Here is a 15,277-nt window from a genome sequence, read left to right on the forward strand (position 1 = left end):
TATGTCAATGCTACATTTAAATTTAAATTATGTTGTGCATTTCCTCTATTTTGGTACAGTATTATACAATGGAAATATAAACACAAATAAAATTTAATCACTCATACTCACTTAGAAATGGGATTGACACTGGCTTCAATAATTGTTAAACACTTACAGCACTTTATGTTTTCTGGAAATTCTTGTACACCTAAAATGTGAAAAAAAAAAAGTACATGAAAATGTTCCAACAAATATTCTTTAAACTATAGTTCTAATATTTAGATAATTATTAAAACTATGAGTCAGTACATGGTGTAAACACCATTTAGGATAACCATTTAAGTAGAAATAAAAACTTAATAACATATCAATATTATTAATCGTATATACATGATTTTTAATAAAAGTTGAATGTTAAATAATATTTTATAATAAAAGTTTAAAATTGTATGCAAAATTGAGGACAATTGTGTATTTGGCCTAAGATAAATCTTTGATCTTTGGTAATCTAAAGAAATAAAAATAGCTCAAGTTATTAAGTTATAGTGCCACTACTGAGAGAAGGGAGAACAAGTAGATGTAAAGAAAACAGAAGATAAAATCTTTACTCCGATAATCATTTTATAAGATTAGGAAGGTTGAACATATACATGTGAAAAATACTTAAGAATACACCCAAAACCGATAGATATTCCCAAACTAATATGGGGCTCTGCTAAATTTTATACAATTCTTTTTTGTTGGCTGTACAGAGTGCAGCTCTGCATCTGCCTGAAAGTGTGAAGAGACAAGCAGCTTTCCTTGGGTCCCCCCTGGAGTCTCTGAGGTAGGCAGCCTGGCTGATTGCCCTTGGAGAATTGCTCATCTGCTGTCACAGCTGTGCTGCTGGCTATGTGACAGAAAAACACAGATTTTTCTATGAAACTGAAAATGCAAAAGCTGCAAACCTAATCCATAAATGTGAGGGTCAGAGGAATAAAAGATGTGGGGGACATTTCAATCAATGGACAGCAATGGATCAACGTAGAAGGTCCTGCAAAAGTTAGAAGGGAAGAAGCTATATGAAGCTGTTATTATACGACATGCCTGCAGTACCACTTTCTCTCAATTTTTGAAACTATTATCAAGGATGTAAACATTTTCAAAAAGAACTGGCCTTTCCCAGTACTTCATATCTGACAGAAGGATAAGGAGTGCTTTGTGGCAGGATATAATTGAACTTTTTGATGATGGATACTCAAGAAACAAAATATTCCACCTTTTTAGATTCCATTCATCTAGACTATCATGTCCACAGGACTTCAAAGCCCTCGAAGCAGCAGGAGGGTAGTCAAATCCAGGACAGGTCACTTATCCACTGCCAATGAGGGGTACAAAGGGGGGTTTGCAATGTTTCTCACCCCATTTCTCTCCATTTAAAATTTCACCAGAAATCATGCGGTCCTAAAATTATTACTGAACTATTCTTACTTCTAAATAAGAGCCTCCAAAAGTCTGGGAGCTCCATTATGCATGAATTTAATGAAAAAGCCTGTTCCTCTTGTTTTTGGAAGGCTAAAACACCTAGAACTTCTTCCATTAAATGGTCACTAAAAAAGGGCAGCCAGGTCAATAATCTAAGTTGTGAATAATTCTTAACATTTTCCTGTAAAATTCTTTACTTTAAATATCTTCAACCAATAGGAGTATAAATTTCTCCTTTTCTCCATTTAGCTTTTTCTGTTCACTCTCCAATCTGGGCTCATTGCATGCTGGTATGCACGATGCTTTATTTCCACAGGTCCCTGCCTTAAAATGATATATCCTTAAATTATGTGTAAACCAGGACATGGAAGCAGAAGTGAGTTAAAATATGATTTTAAGAACAAGATGACGTCTCTTTATCTTCTCCTGAAAATGGAATTGCCTACTTTGGTGAAAATGGTGCTATATTATTTGTTTAAAAATTTGTATTACATTGTTTACAGTTTAAATTTAAAATAAGTCAGAGGACAATCTGTTGGCTTAAGATGGAATCCTAGCTATATACTTTCTGGCTGGTAGCCCTAGGCAAGTCTTTTAAACTCCGAATGCCTTAGTTTCCTACTCTGGAAAGTAGTGATTATATGAATGGTGTTATCATAGAGTTGTAGTGAGGATTAGAAAAGATTATATAGAAAAGCAATTGGCACAAAGTGCTGTAATAATGTTATCTATAATCATTAGAAATAACAAAGAATCAGAGGGTGTAAGTAACAAAAAGAAGCAAAAACATATCAAAATTATCTGGCTTCAGGCATAAATGTGTAAAATTTATCTACCTGAGAGAACACAGGAAAAAGAATCAGTGTGCTGAAAGAATATAATATATATACTGTGAATATATACATTATTAATGTGTGTGGATGTGTACACACACACACTTTTAAAGCTGCTGTTCTTTGAGGACTCAAAAGTGCCAGACATTGTGCCAAGGTTACAGACATAAAAAATGGGATGAAAAAGACTTCATGACATTTTTCTTAAATTGATGTTCTAACTCAGAAGAATGATTGAAAGAAAAACTATAGAAGAATCAAAAGATAAATGTGAAGAAGTCTTCCAGAAAATGCGGTAAATTAGGCAAAAAGACAGTAAAGATAAATTTATAATAGTTGAGACATTTTAGTATCTGAGTAATAGAAGTTCTAAGAAGAGTAAACTGAGAACACAAAGGATATAAAATATTAAAGGAACAATTCAAGAATATTTCAGTAATTTCAAACAATGAACAAAAATCAACAAAATGGCAATAGTAAGTCCTTACCTATCAATAATTATTTTAAATGTAAATAGGCTAAATTATCTAATGAAAAGACATAGAGTCGCTGAATGGGTGAAAAAAACATGACCCAACTACACGTGCTTGAAACACACTTTAGGGACCTATTAGGCTGAAATAAAAGGATAGAAATAATATTTCATGCAAATATAAACCTAAAGAGAGCAGGAGTAGCTGTACTTATTTCAGACAAAACAGGCTTTAAGTCAAAACCTGTCACAAGTGACAAAGAGGGTAATTATATAATGATAAAAGTGTCAATTCAGCAAGAGGATATAATTTAGATATATATGCACCCAATACCAGATAACCTAAATATATGAAGCAAGCATTGACAGACTGAAAGGAGAAATAGAATAAAATATAATAATAGTAGGGACTTCGATACCCTTCTTGCAACAGGGTAGATTATGCAGACAAAATATCAACAAAGAAACATTGGACTTCATAGACTTAATACACACACACACACACACACACACACACACACGCACACACGCACACACAGAGAGAGAGATACAGCATTCCATTCAACAGCAGCAGAATATACATTAATCTCAGGCACACATAAAATATTCTGCAGGAATATTATATGCAAGGCCACAAAATAAGTCTTAAAAATTTACAAAGACTGAAATAATACCAAATATCTTTTCCAACATCAATGATATATATAAAACCAGAAATCAGTAGCAAGAGGAAAACTGGAAAATTCACAAATATGTGGAAACCAAATAGTACCATCCTGAGCAACCATTAGGTCAAAGAAGAAATCAAAAGGAAAATTAAAAGAAAATCTTGATAAAAAAAAAATAGAAATACAACATACCAAAACTTATGGGATGGAGCAAAAGCAGTTTTAAGAGGGAAGTTTATAGCAATAAATGCCAAATTAAGAACAAAGAAAGATCTCAAATAAATAAGCTAACTTTACACTTCAAGTAATTAGAAAAATAAGAACAAACCCAACAAATATCAGAGCAGCAGTAAATGAAGCAGTGACAAGAAAAAATCAGAAAAGATCAATGAAACTAGAATTTGTTTTTTTGAAAAGATAAAACTTACAGCCTTTAGCTACACTAAGAATAAAAGGGAACCTACTTAAATAAATAGAACCAGAAATGAGTAAGAAGACACTACAACTGATACTACAGATATACAAATCATAAGATACCACTACAAGAAATTATATGCCAACAAACAACTGAATAATCTAGAAGAAATAAATTCTTATTGATATAGAGCCTGCTTAGACTGAATGATGAATAAAAACTTTGAACAGACACAACTAATAAGGAGATTGAATCAGTAAACAGAAATCTCCCAACAATGAAAAGCCCAGTACCCTATGACTTCATTGTGAATTCTACCAAACATTGAAAGGAGAATTAATATCAATCCTTCTCAAACAATTGAAGAGAAGGGAACACTTTCAAATCCAGTTTCCAAGACCAGCATTACCTTGACACCAAACCCAGACAAGAAACCACAAAAAAAAGAAAATTACAGGCCAACATCCCTGATGAACATACGTGCAAAAATCCTCAACAAAGTACTAGAAACCCCAATACAACAGCACACTAAAAGGATCATATAGCATAGTCAAATGGGATTTACCCCAGGGATGCAAAGATGGTTTATCATCCACAACTCAATAAATGTGATACACCACATCAAGAGAATGAAGGATAAGCATCATATGATCATTTTACTAGATGCAGAAAAAAGCGCTGAACAAAATCCAACATCCTTTCATAATGAAACTCTCAACAAATTAGGTATAGAAGAAATGTACTTTAGCACAAAAAAAGCCACATATGACAACCCTACAGCTAACATCATACTCAACAGTGAAAAATTGAAAGCTTTTCATTTAAGATCAGGAACATGACAGGGATGATTATTCTTGTCACTTCTATTTAACATAGTACTGAAAGTCCTAACCAGAGGATTAGGCAAGAAAAAGAAATAAAAGGCAACTAAGTCAGAAAGGAAAGTTGAATGGTCCCTGTTTGTGGATGCCAGCATCTTATATATAGAAAACCCTAAACAATCCACCAAAAGGTATTGGAACTATTAAGCAAATTTAGTAGAGCACAAGCTACAAAATTAACAATTAAAAGTCAATTTTGTTTCCATACATTCACAACAAACTATGTGAAAAAGAAATAAAACAATGCTTATAATAGTGTGGGAAAGAATACCACACTTAGAAACAAATTTAACTGAGGTGGAAAATCTGTTATCACTGAAAACTTCAAAAGACCGATGAAAAAAATGAAGACAAAAATAAACAGGAAGTGCCGCAATAAACATACGTGTGCATGTGTCTTTATAGCAGCATGATTTATAGTCCTTTGGGTATATACCCAGTAATGGGATGGCTGGGTCAAATGGTATTTCTAGTTCTAGATCCCTGAGGAATCGCCACACTGACTTCCACAATGGTTGAACTAGTTTACAGTCCCACCAACAGTGTAAAAGTGTTCCTATTTCTCCACATCCTCTCCAGCACCTGTTGTTTCCTGACTTTTTAATGATCGCCATTCTAACTGGTGTGAGATGGTATCTCACTGTGGTTTTGATTTGCATTTCTCTGATGGCCAGTGATGATGAGCATTTTTGCATGTGTTTTTTGGCTGCATAAATAAATGTCTTCTTTTGAGAGGTGTTATTGCGGCACTATTCAAAATAGCAAAGACTTGGAACCAACCCAAATGTCCAACAACAATAAACTGGATTAAGAAAATGTGACACATATACACCATGGAATACTATGCAGCCGTAAAAAATGATGAGTTCATGTCCTTTGTAGGGATATGGATGAAACTGGAAACCATCATTCTCAGTAAACTATAGCAAGGACAAAAAACCAAACACCGCATGTTCTCACTCATAGGTGGGAATTGAACAATGAGAACTCATGGACTTAGGAAGGGGAACATCACACTCTGGGGACTGTTGTGGGGTGGGGGGAGGGGGGAGGGACAGCATTAGGAGTAAAAAATGATGAGTTCATGTCCTTTGTAGGGATATGGATGAAACTGGAAACCATCATTCTCAGTAAACTATAGCAAGGACAAAAAACCAAACACCGCATGTTCTCACTCATAGGTGGGAATTGAATAATGAGAACTCATGGACTTAGGAAGGGGAACATCACACTCCGGGGACTGTTGTGGGGTGGGGGGAGGGGGGAGGGACAGCATTAGGAGATATACCTAATGCTAAATGACGAGTTAATGGGTGCAGCAAAACAACATGGCACATGGATACATATGTAACAAACCTGCACATTGTGCACATGTACCCTAAAACCTAAAGTATAATAATAAAAAAAAATAAAAAAAACAGGAAGATATCATGAATTCACGGAGTGAAATAATTAATGTTGTTTAAAATTCCATACTACCCAAAGTAATTCACAGATTAAATGCAATTCCTATCAAAATCCCAATGACTTTTTTTTTTTACAGAAATAGAAAAAACATAATCCGAAAATTTATATGAAATCACAAAAGATTCTGAGTAGTTAAAGTAATTTTGAGCAAGAAGAAAAAGCCGGAAGCCTCACCTTTCTTCATTTCAAATTACATTACTAAGCTATTATAATCAAAACAGGCTGATATTGGCACAAACACAGACTTAGAGATCAGTGGAATAAATTAGAGATCCCAGAAAAAAAAGCCACATATATATCAATCAACTGACTGTTAACAAATGTACCAATGGGGATAGTCTCTTCAACAAATGGTGCTGAGAAAACTAGAATCCCACAGGTAGAAGAATGAAATTGGACCCTTATCTTAGATAATACACAAAAATCAACCCAAAATGGATTAAAGACTTATATATAAGACCTGAAACTTTAAAAACTTATATATATAAGACCTGAAATTTTAAAACTTCTGGAATAAAAAGTAGGGGAAAAGCTCCTGGACATTGGACTTGGAAATGGTTTTTCTGAATGTGACACCAAAAGCACAAACAACAAAAGCAAATGTAAGCAAGTAGGACTATATAAAATAAAACGTTTTTGCACAGCAAAAACTATGTACATATAATATATGTATATCTTATCTATACATATAATATATGCACATAGTATATATGTGAACCATGAAATATTATTTGGCCTTAAAGCATAAGCAAATCCTCCTATTTGGAACATCATGGATGGGCCTGGAAGACATGCTAAGTGAAATAAGCTAGACATAGAAAGACAAATATGGCATCATATCACTTATACGGGAATCTAAAAAAGTCTAATTCTTAGAAACAGAGTAGAATAGTTGTTACCAGGTGCTGGGGAGTGGGGGAAATGAGATGTTGGCCAAAAGGTATGAGCTTTCAGTTTTAAGATGAAGAAGTTCTGGAGATCTAATATATACTATAGGGACTATAGTTAGTAATTATACTGTGTTGTATACTTGAAAAAATAGTTATTTTTTTAATTAAATAGAAAATGGAAGTTAAATATTTACATTCTACCTTTCAGTTAAACATAGTCAAATGCCAACTGTGAAACAAGGACACTGTCAAAAATGTTTCAACACCCTTTTCACTGGGACGCTTCAGGCCTTTCACTAAAATAGGAAGATAAGAAATACCCATAAAACCATGCAATTGCTAAAACAACTTTTGGAGAAGAAATACTGGCTGCAGATTTGTCAGAATGTGCCTGCTACGGTTTGAATATTTGTATCTTCCCAAGTTCATGTGTTGAAATCCTAACACTCAAGGTGGTACGTTTTTTAGAGGTGAGGCATTTTGGAGATAATTAGGTCATGATAGCACAGCCTTCATGAATAGGATAAGTGCCCTTATTAAAATGGCCCCCGAGGCTGGGCACAGTGGCTCGCGCCTGTAATCCCAGCACTTTAGGACGCTGAGGTGGGTGGATTGCTTGAGGTCAGGAGTTTGAGCCTAGCCTGGCCAACATGGTGAAACCCCGTCTGTACTAAAAGTACAAAAATTAGCTGGGTGTGGGGGTGGGCGCCTGTAATCCCAGCTACTCGGGAGGCTGAGGCAGAATTGCTTGAACCCAGGAGGCGGGGATTGCAGTGAGCTGAGATCATGCCACTGCACCCCAGCCTGGGTGACACAGCAAGACTAGGTCTCAAATAATTAATAAATAAATAAATAAATAAAGGTTCTAGAGAGCTGTCTTGCTCCTTCCACCAGCTGAAGACATAGTGAGAAGGGGCAAGGCTGCTCCCAGTGGCCTTTTTAATAAGGACACTATGGGCCATATGTCAATTGAGGTACTGTCTATGAGGAACAGGCCCTCATGAGATAGCTTTGCCAGTGCCTTGATCTTGGATTTCCCAGCCTCCGGAACTGTATGAAACAAATGTTTGTTGTTTATAAGTCACCCAGTTTGTAGTATTTTGTTATAGCACCCTGAGCAGACTGAGAAAGAACTTCTTGGAGTACGTTTTTTTTTTAAAGCCATATTCTCTACGTTCAGAATAATTTTGATAAATGAATGGCTGTCACTGAAGGAGCTTTCTGGTGTCAAGCCTCGCTGTTTTGGGGACTGTGAAGGGGGATCAAGCTGTGCTGCACACTGGGATCCCTGCCAAATAAATGACATTTCCTAAGAACACAGAATTTTTTAAAGTTGACTTGTCCTTACTAAACAGGTGGAAGGGTATTCCAAAAAAAAGACACAGCCAACCTTCTGAGGATACGAAAGAGAAAAGCTAACAAAATTTTAAACTTAACTGAGGCTGAAAATAAGCTGTCTGATTGGAAGTAATAACCTCCTAGATTTTTTTAAAGATATTTTCAGATGTTCAAGTTCCCCAAATTTTTATTTTGCACACACCGTTTTCCAAAGATCTTCTGTAGGATGTTTGTCACCAAAATGATGTATTAAGGAAGAAATGTAACCAGGAACCAGATGGTCCAACATAAGAGAGGCAAAGGGAATCCCCAGAATGATGGTGGAGGCTTCACAAGGCAAAGGCTCACAGCAGGCCTGGAGAGCACACAGTCTAGATTGCATTAACTCAAAAAGCTCCTGGAGAAGTTTTGCCCAATGAGATATAAGTGAAAGAACAACTAATGTGTTTGAACATATTGACAGGAAATTTACACAGCTTACCGAGAGTTCTGGGTTGGACTGATAAAAAACTCACAAAAAGCTAAGCAACAAAATCAACAAAACAAACATTAAATTCAGGAAAAACAAAATGTGGCAAGAAAGTAAGAGTATGATTTGTTTCAGCTATTGAGTAGGTGGAGTTTATGCTCAGCAACGTTTTTGCTGAGGCTTTCATGGTTATCTTAATTTGCTTAATTTCTTGGAACACATTTAGAAAAGTAGGTTACCAGTGGCTCTTCACCATGTATATTAATATCTGAGTTCTAGAGTTTAGGGAAAGTTCTTTGAGCATATCTTCACCTAGGAGTTCAACCCAAACAGAGAAATAGTAGTAGTTAAAAGTATAGTGGTTAAAAGCACAGGTGGGAAAGGTGACAAAGTACCAGTTTTGTCACTTAACTGAGCATTTAATCTTAGATGGCATTATAATATTTGAATGAATTAGTCATTTCTTGTTTAATTCAAAGGGTTATTCTGAGTATTTGATGATATGAATGTAAAACACTGAGTATCATGTCTGGCCCTTAATAAGTACTTGAAAAATTCTAGATAAAATTATTGTATGAATAAGAATTTTAATTAATAAGTATAAGGTAACTTACACTTCACTTTGTCACTGTGAAAAAATCATTTAATTCTTTCAATAATTTTGAAGCTGTATTAAGCAATATGATTTTCATTTTTCAAATGAAGAACCACACATTTACAAAGAGTAGAAGGTTTATTTAAATATCTAATGGGTGTTTACAGATGAGAATAGATATATATGAGATTTAATAAAATTTTCAAAACACCATATCCTTTTTTAATCCATTATGCAACCACCTGTTAAAATTGTTAGATTTGTCATTAGACAAATAAAGCCCATACTTTTATTAATCAACCTTTGTAATCTTCTGTCTGGTCCTCGGAAACAACTGTTTTCAATTTATAAAGAAATTTGTATGTACATATAGTTAATTATATATGTTATATCTATTTGTTGTACATATACATATGCATATTTTCTAAGATATAACTTTGTTTTGATTTTTACATTATTCATTCAGATATGGAATAAATAGCCTTACTTTAGCAATATATCTTATTCCAAACATTCTGACTTGTGATTAAACAGGGTCAAGAATTTGTAGACCACGTAATCCAAGCTCTGATCTCTATTTTTCAGCTGTGATATCACTAAAAATTTCTATCACAGGCCCACAATGAACTCTCTTCTAAGGGAACCCACAAGTTCACTTCTTTTGATTTCCCTGGAGACGCAAGCTTATTATATTTAGGTTATATTCAAACCTAGGCTGAACAACCATTTACAGTAAGGACTGTATTCTAAAGTAATTATATGGGAAGCATTATGTTTTATAGGCAAAATGGTATATTTAATTTAAAAAATGGAAACTTGCCGTATTCACAAATAGCAAATGAGACATGTTTCTTCTCTGAAGTGAGCTTTAGTTTCTTCAGTGGAGTAGGATTAGTAGTCATGAAGATGGGAGAGGAGGTATGGATGGTTTAAAGCCAGAGAAGATATGAAATTGTCCCCAGAACAGAGGGAGAGTCAATGGACTAGGGAAGTATGAAATGATCACTGGTAAGCCTCAAGACTGCACTTCAGATTTGCAACCATGAATTCAATCAGTTGGTATGGTTGAGTCTTTTTGCTAGTTCCTTTCAGCATTACATAGAGAGTTGAATTCAGCCAGGGTTGTAATTTTGCTGAGCACGCACAGTGACATGAGAGAGAAGAAAGGGTGTCAAGGGGGTCCACAAGGGTGTAATCTGATAATTGACTATAGAATTTGAACCATATAAAGAGGGCAGAGAAAACATCGATGTTGTGGAGAAGCGCATGAGAAGATGCCAATATAATGGATTGGTGGTTCTGATGGGGTAAAAGACGGTTGAAGATAGGGAGGGTTCTGGAAATGGGAGAATGGGGTCAGATATTTGGGGTTATGGATTCATCAATTGACACTCAGTTTCTTGACATTCCTGAAAGTACCTAAGTTAACGCTAGGAAAACAATGGAAACTCAGCCATTGCTTGTTAAATTGCATCTAGTTACAGTTTCACATCAATAGCTTGAGGTGATGATCTAAAACACTACCATACAGACATAACATACTTCTTTACAAATACCAAATTTTGAATGACTTAGTGTTCTCTCAAGTGCATAAAAATTGTTTCTTATAAATTTTTGTATAAATCAATACACATATAATAGGAATAATGCATGTTGAATGCTTATGTTTTCCGAATTTTACACATATCATCAGCCCAAATGGTTTACTCTGTGATATAAATGTTATATGCTAATAAAGACGAAAGTCCTAATGATACATCTCATATGAAATAAAGACAGGAAGCATGTTTATAAGATTTCAGTATCTACATCTGATATTTTAATTGCTATAAAATTTTGGTAATTTTATTTTTCAATTTTGAGAAGGCAACTCAGATATTAGTATATCTATTAAATTGGATTAAACTTAAAGAATAGAAAGAACAGAGGGTATTGAGAAATGTAATAAGCACTTTATTCCATCTGCACAATAATTTTGTAAAGTGATTCATTATTCCCATTTAACTAATTAAGAAACTGAGGCTCAGAGGCTACCCAGAGTTTGAAACTAGGCCTAGCTTATTTCAAACGCTGTCATATTAACCTGTGTTAAACTGCTTCCATCAAATCTAAGATCTAAACTACGTTGGGATATAAGTTTTAGCTACACAAGACTGGTGATGCAGCATTTATAACATTTGTTCCATACGTACTCTTCAGGTCAAATACAAACAAACTTAACTTTCTGAAACTCTGTTTTTAAAGCACAACCAAGGTTGACTATGTAGCATCCTTAAAGCATCATTGTAAGCTCCATTTGTTCTATAGTTTTCTTAGGCCAAATTTCAGATAGTATAAACTTTCTGGCTTTTTTGAGTGTTATGCTCAGGTAATAAAGTCCTTTATTTCTGAATCATTTACTGATGCGAAGCACTAGAAACTTAGTTCATAGTCTTTGTACTCTTTTTAAAAATTTTTTTTATTATACTTTAAGTTCTGGGATACATGCACAGAATGTGCAGGTTTGTTACATAGGTATACATGTGCCATGGTGGTTTGCTGCACCCATCAACCTGTCATCTACATTAGGTATTTCTCCTAATGCTATCCCTCTCCTAGCCTCCCAACCCCCAACAGGCCCCCGTGTGTGATGTTCCCCTCCCTGTGTCCATGTGTTCTCATTGTTCAACTCCCACTTATGAGTGAGAATATGCGGTGTTTGATTTTCTGTTCCAGTATTAGTTTGCTGAGAATGATGGTTTCCAGCTCCATCCATGTCCCTGCAAAGGACATGAACTTATCCTTTTTATGGCTGCATAGTATTTCATGATGTATATGGTCCACATTTTCTTTATCCAGTCTATCACTGATGCACATTTGGGTTGGTTCCAAGTCTTTGCTATTATGAATAGTGCCACAATAAACATATGTGTCCATGTGTCTTTATAGTAGAATGATTTATAATCCTTTGGGTATATACCCAGTAATGGGATTGCTAGGTGAAATGGTATTTCTGGTTTTAGATGCTTGAGGAATCGCCACACTGTCTTCCACAATGGTTGAACTAATTTACACTCCCACCCACAGTGTAAGAGCATTTCTGTTTCTCCACATCTTTTCCAGCATCTGTTGTTTCCTGACATTTCAATGATAGCCATTCTAACTGGTGTGAGACGGTATCTCATTGTGGTTTTGATTTGCATTTCTCTAATGACCAGTGATGATGAGCTTTTTTTCATGTTTGTTGGCTGCATAAATGTCCTCTTTTGAGAAGTGGCTGTTCCTATCCTTCACCCACGTTTTGATGGGGTTGTTTTTTTCTTGTAAACTTGTTTAAGTTCCTTATAGATTCTGGATATTAGCCCTTTGTCAGATGGACAGATTGCAAAAATGTTCTCCCATTCTGTATGTTGCCTCTTCACTCTGAGGATAGTTTCTTTTGCTGTGCAGACGCTCTTCGGTTTAATTAGATCCCAGTTGTCAATTTTGGCTTCTGTTGCCATTGCTTTTGGTGTTTTAGTCACGAAGTCTTTGCCCATGCCTATATCCTGAATGGTATTGCCTAGGTTTTCTTCTAGGGTTTTTATGGTTTTAGGTTTTATGTTTAAGTCGTTAATCCATCTTGAGTTAATTTTTGTGTAAGGTGCAAGGAAGGGATCCAATTTCAGTTTTCTGCATATGGCTAGCCAGTTTTTCCAACACCATTTATTAAATAGGGAATTCTTTCCCCATTGCTTGTTTTCATCAGGTTTGTCAAAGATCAGATGGTTGTAGATGTGTAGTGTTATTTCTAAGGCCTGTATTCTGTTCCATTGGTCTATATATCTGTTTTGGTACTAGTATCATGCTTTTTTAGTTGCTGTGGCCTTATAGTTTAGTTTGAAGTCAAGTAGCGTGATGCCTCCAGGTTTGTTCTTTTTGCTTAGGATTGTCTTGGCTATGTGGGCTCTTTTTTGTTTCCATATGAAATTTAAAGTATTTTTTTCTAATTCTGTGAAGAAAGTCAGTGGTAACTTGATGGGGATAGAATCGAATCTATAAATTACTTTGGGCAGTATGGTCATTTTCACGATATTGATTCTTCCTATCCATTAGCATGGAATGTTTTTCCATTTGTTTGTGTCCTCTCTTACTTCCTTGAGCAGTGGTTTGTAGTTCTCCTTGAAGAGGTCCTTCGCATTTCTTGTAAGTTGGATTCCTAGGTATTTTATTCTCTTCGTAGCAATTGTGAATGGTAGTTCACTTATGATTTGGCTCTCTGTTTCTCTGTTATTGGTGTATAGGAATGCTTGAGATTTTTGCACACTGATTTTGTATCCTGAGACTTTGCTGAAGTTGCTTGTCAGCTTAAGGAGATTTTGGGCTGAGATGATGGGGTTTTTTAAATATACAATCATGTCATCTGCAAAAAGAGATAATTTGACTTTCTTTTTTCCTATTTGAATACCGTTTATTTCTTTCTCTTGCCTGATTGCCCTGGCCAGAACTTCCAATACTGTGTTGAAAAGGAGTAGTGAGAGAGGGCATTCTTGTCTTGTGCCAGTTTAAAAAGGGAATGCTTCCAGTTTTTGCCCATTCAGTATAATATTGGCTGTGGGTTTCTCATAAATAGCTCTTATTATATTGAGATACATTCCATCAATAGCTAGTTTATTGAGAGTTTTTAGCATGAAAGGCTGTTGCATTTTGTTGAAGGCCTTTTCTGTATCTATGGAGATAATCATGTGGTTTTTGTCATTGGTTCTGTTCATGCGATGGATTACATTTACTGATTTGCATATGTTGAACCAGCCTTGCATCTCAGGGATAAAGCCAACTTGATCATGTGGATAAGCTTTTTAATGTGCTGCTGGATTCGGTTTGCCAGTATTTTATTGAGGATTTTTGCATCAATGTTCACCAGGGATATTGGCCTGAAATTTTCTGTTTTCTGTTGTGTCTCTGCCAGGTTTTGGTATCAAGATGATCCTGGCTTCATAAAATGAGTTATGGAGGAATCCCCCATTTTCTATTACTTGGAATAGTTTCAGAAGGAATGGTACCAGCAACTCTTTGTACCTCTGGTAGAATTTGGCTGTGAATCCTTCTAGTCCTGGACTTTTTTCGGTTGATAGGCTATTAATTATTGCCTCAATTTCAGAACTTGTTTTTTGTCTATTCAGGGATTCAACTTCTTCCTGGTTTAGACTTGGGAGGGTGTATGTGTCCAGGAATTTATCCATTTCTTCTAGATTTTCTAGGTTATTTGCATAGAGGTGTTTATAGTATTCTCTGATGGTAGTTTGAATTTTTGTGGGATCAGTGGTGATACCCCCTTTATCATTTTTTATTGTGTCTATTTGATTCTTCTCTCTTTCTTCTTTATTAGTCTGGCTAGCAGTCTATTTTGTTGATCTTTTCAAAAAACCAGCTCCTGGATTCATTGATTTTTTTGAAGGGTTTTTCATGTTTCTGTCTCCTTCAGTTCTGCTCTTATCTTAGTTATTTCTCGTCTTCTGCTAGCTTTTGAATTTGTTTGCCCTTAATTCTCTAGTTCTCTTAATTGTGATGTTAGGGTGTCGATTTTAGATTTCCCACTTATACTCCTGTGGGTATTTAGTGCTATAAATTTCCCTCTAAACACTGCCTTAGCTATGTCCCAGAGATTATGGTACATTGTGTCTTTGTTCTTATTGGTTTCAAAGAACTTATTTATTTCTGCGTTAATTTCATTACCCAGTAGTCATTCAGGAGCAGGTTGTTCACTTTCCATGTAGTTGTGCAGTTTTGAGTGAGTTTCTTAATTCTAAGTTCTAATTTTATTGTACTGTAGTCTGAGAGACTG

General features: G+C 35.3%; 1 protein-coding gene across 5 annotated transcripts in view; it reads right to left on the bottom strand.

The window, feature by feature from the left end:
• Positions 1–15,277, bottom strand: part of LOC116469908 (leucine-rich repeat-containing protein 7-like) — a 323,159-nt gene that overhangs the window by 54,901 nt on the left and 252,981 nt on the right. For all 5 annotated transcript variants that reach the window (XM_058439675.1, XM_032155628.2, XM_032155630.2 and 2 more), the window contains exon 5: positions 112–190. In XM_058439675.1, coding sequence (XP_058295658.1) covers positions 112–190 — 79 coding nt within the window. The remainder of the gene's footprint in view (positions 1–111; positions 191–15,277) is intronic.

Source organism: Hylobates moloch, unplaced genomic scaffold (assembly GCF_009828535.3).
Source record: "Hylobates moloch isolate HMO894 unplaced genomic scaffold, HMol_V3 SCAFFOLD_5, whole genome shotgun sequence".
Lineage (NCBI taxonomy): Eukaryota > Metazoa > Chordata > Mammalia > Primates > Hylobatidae > Hylobates > Hylobates moloch.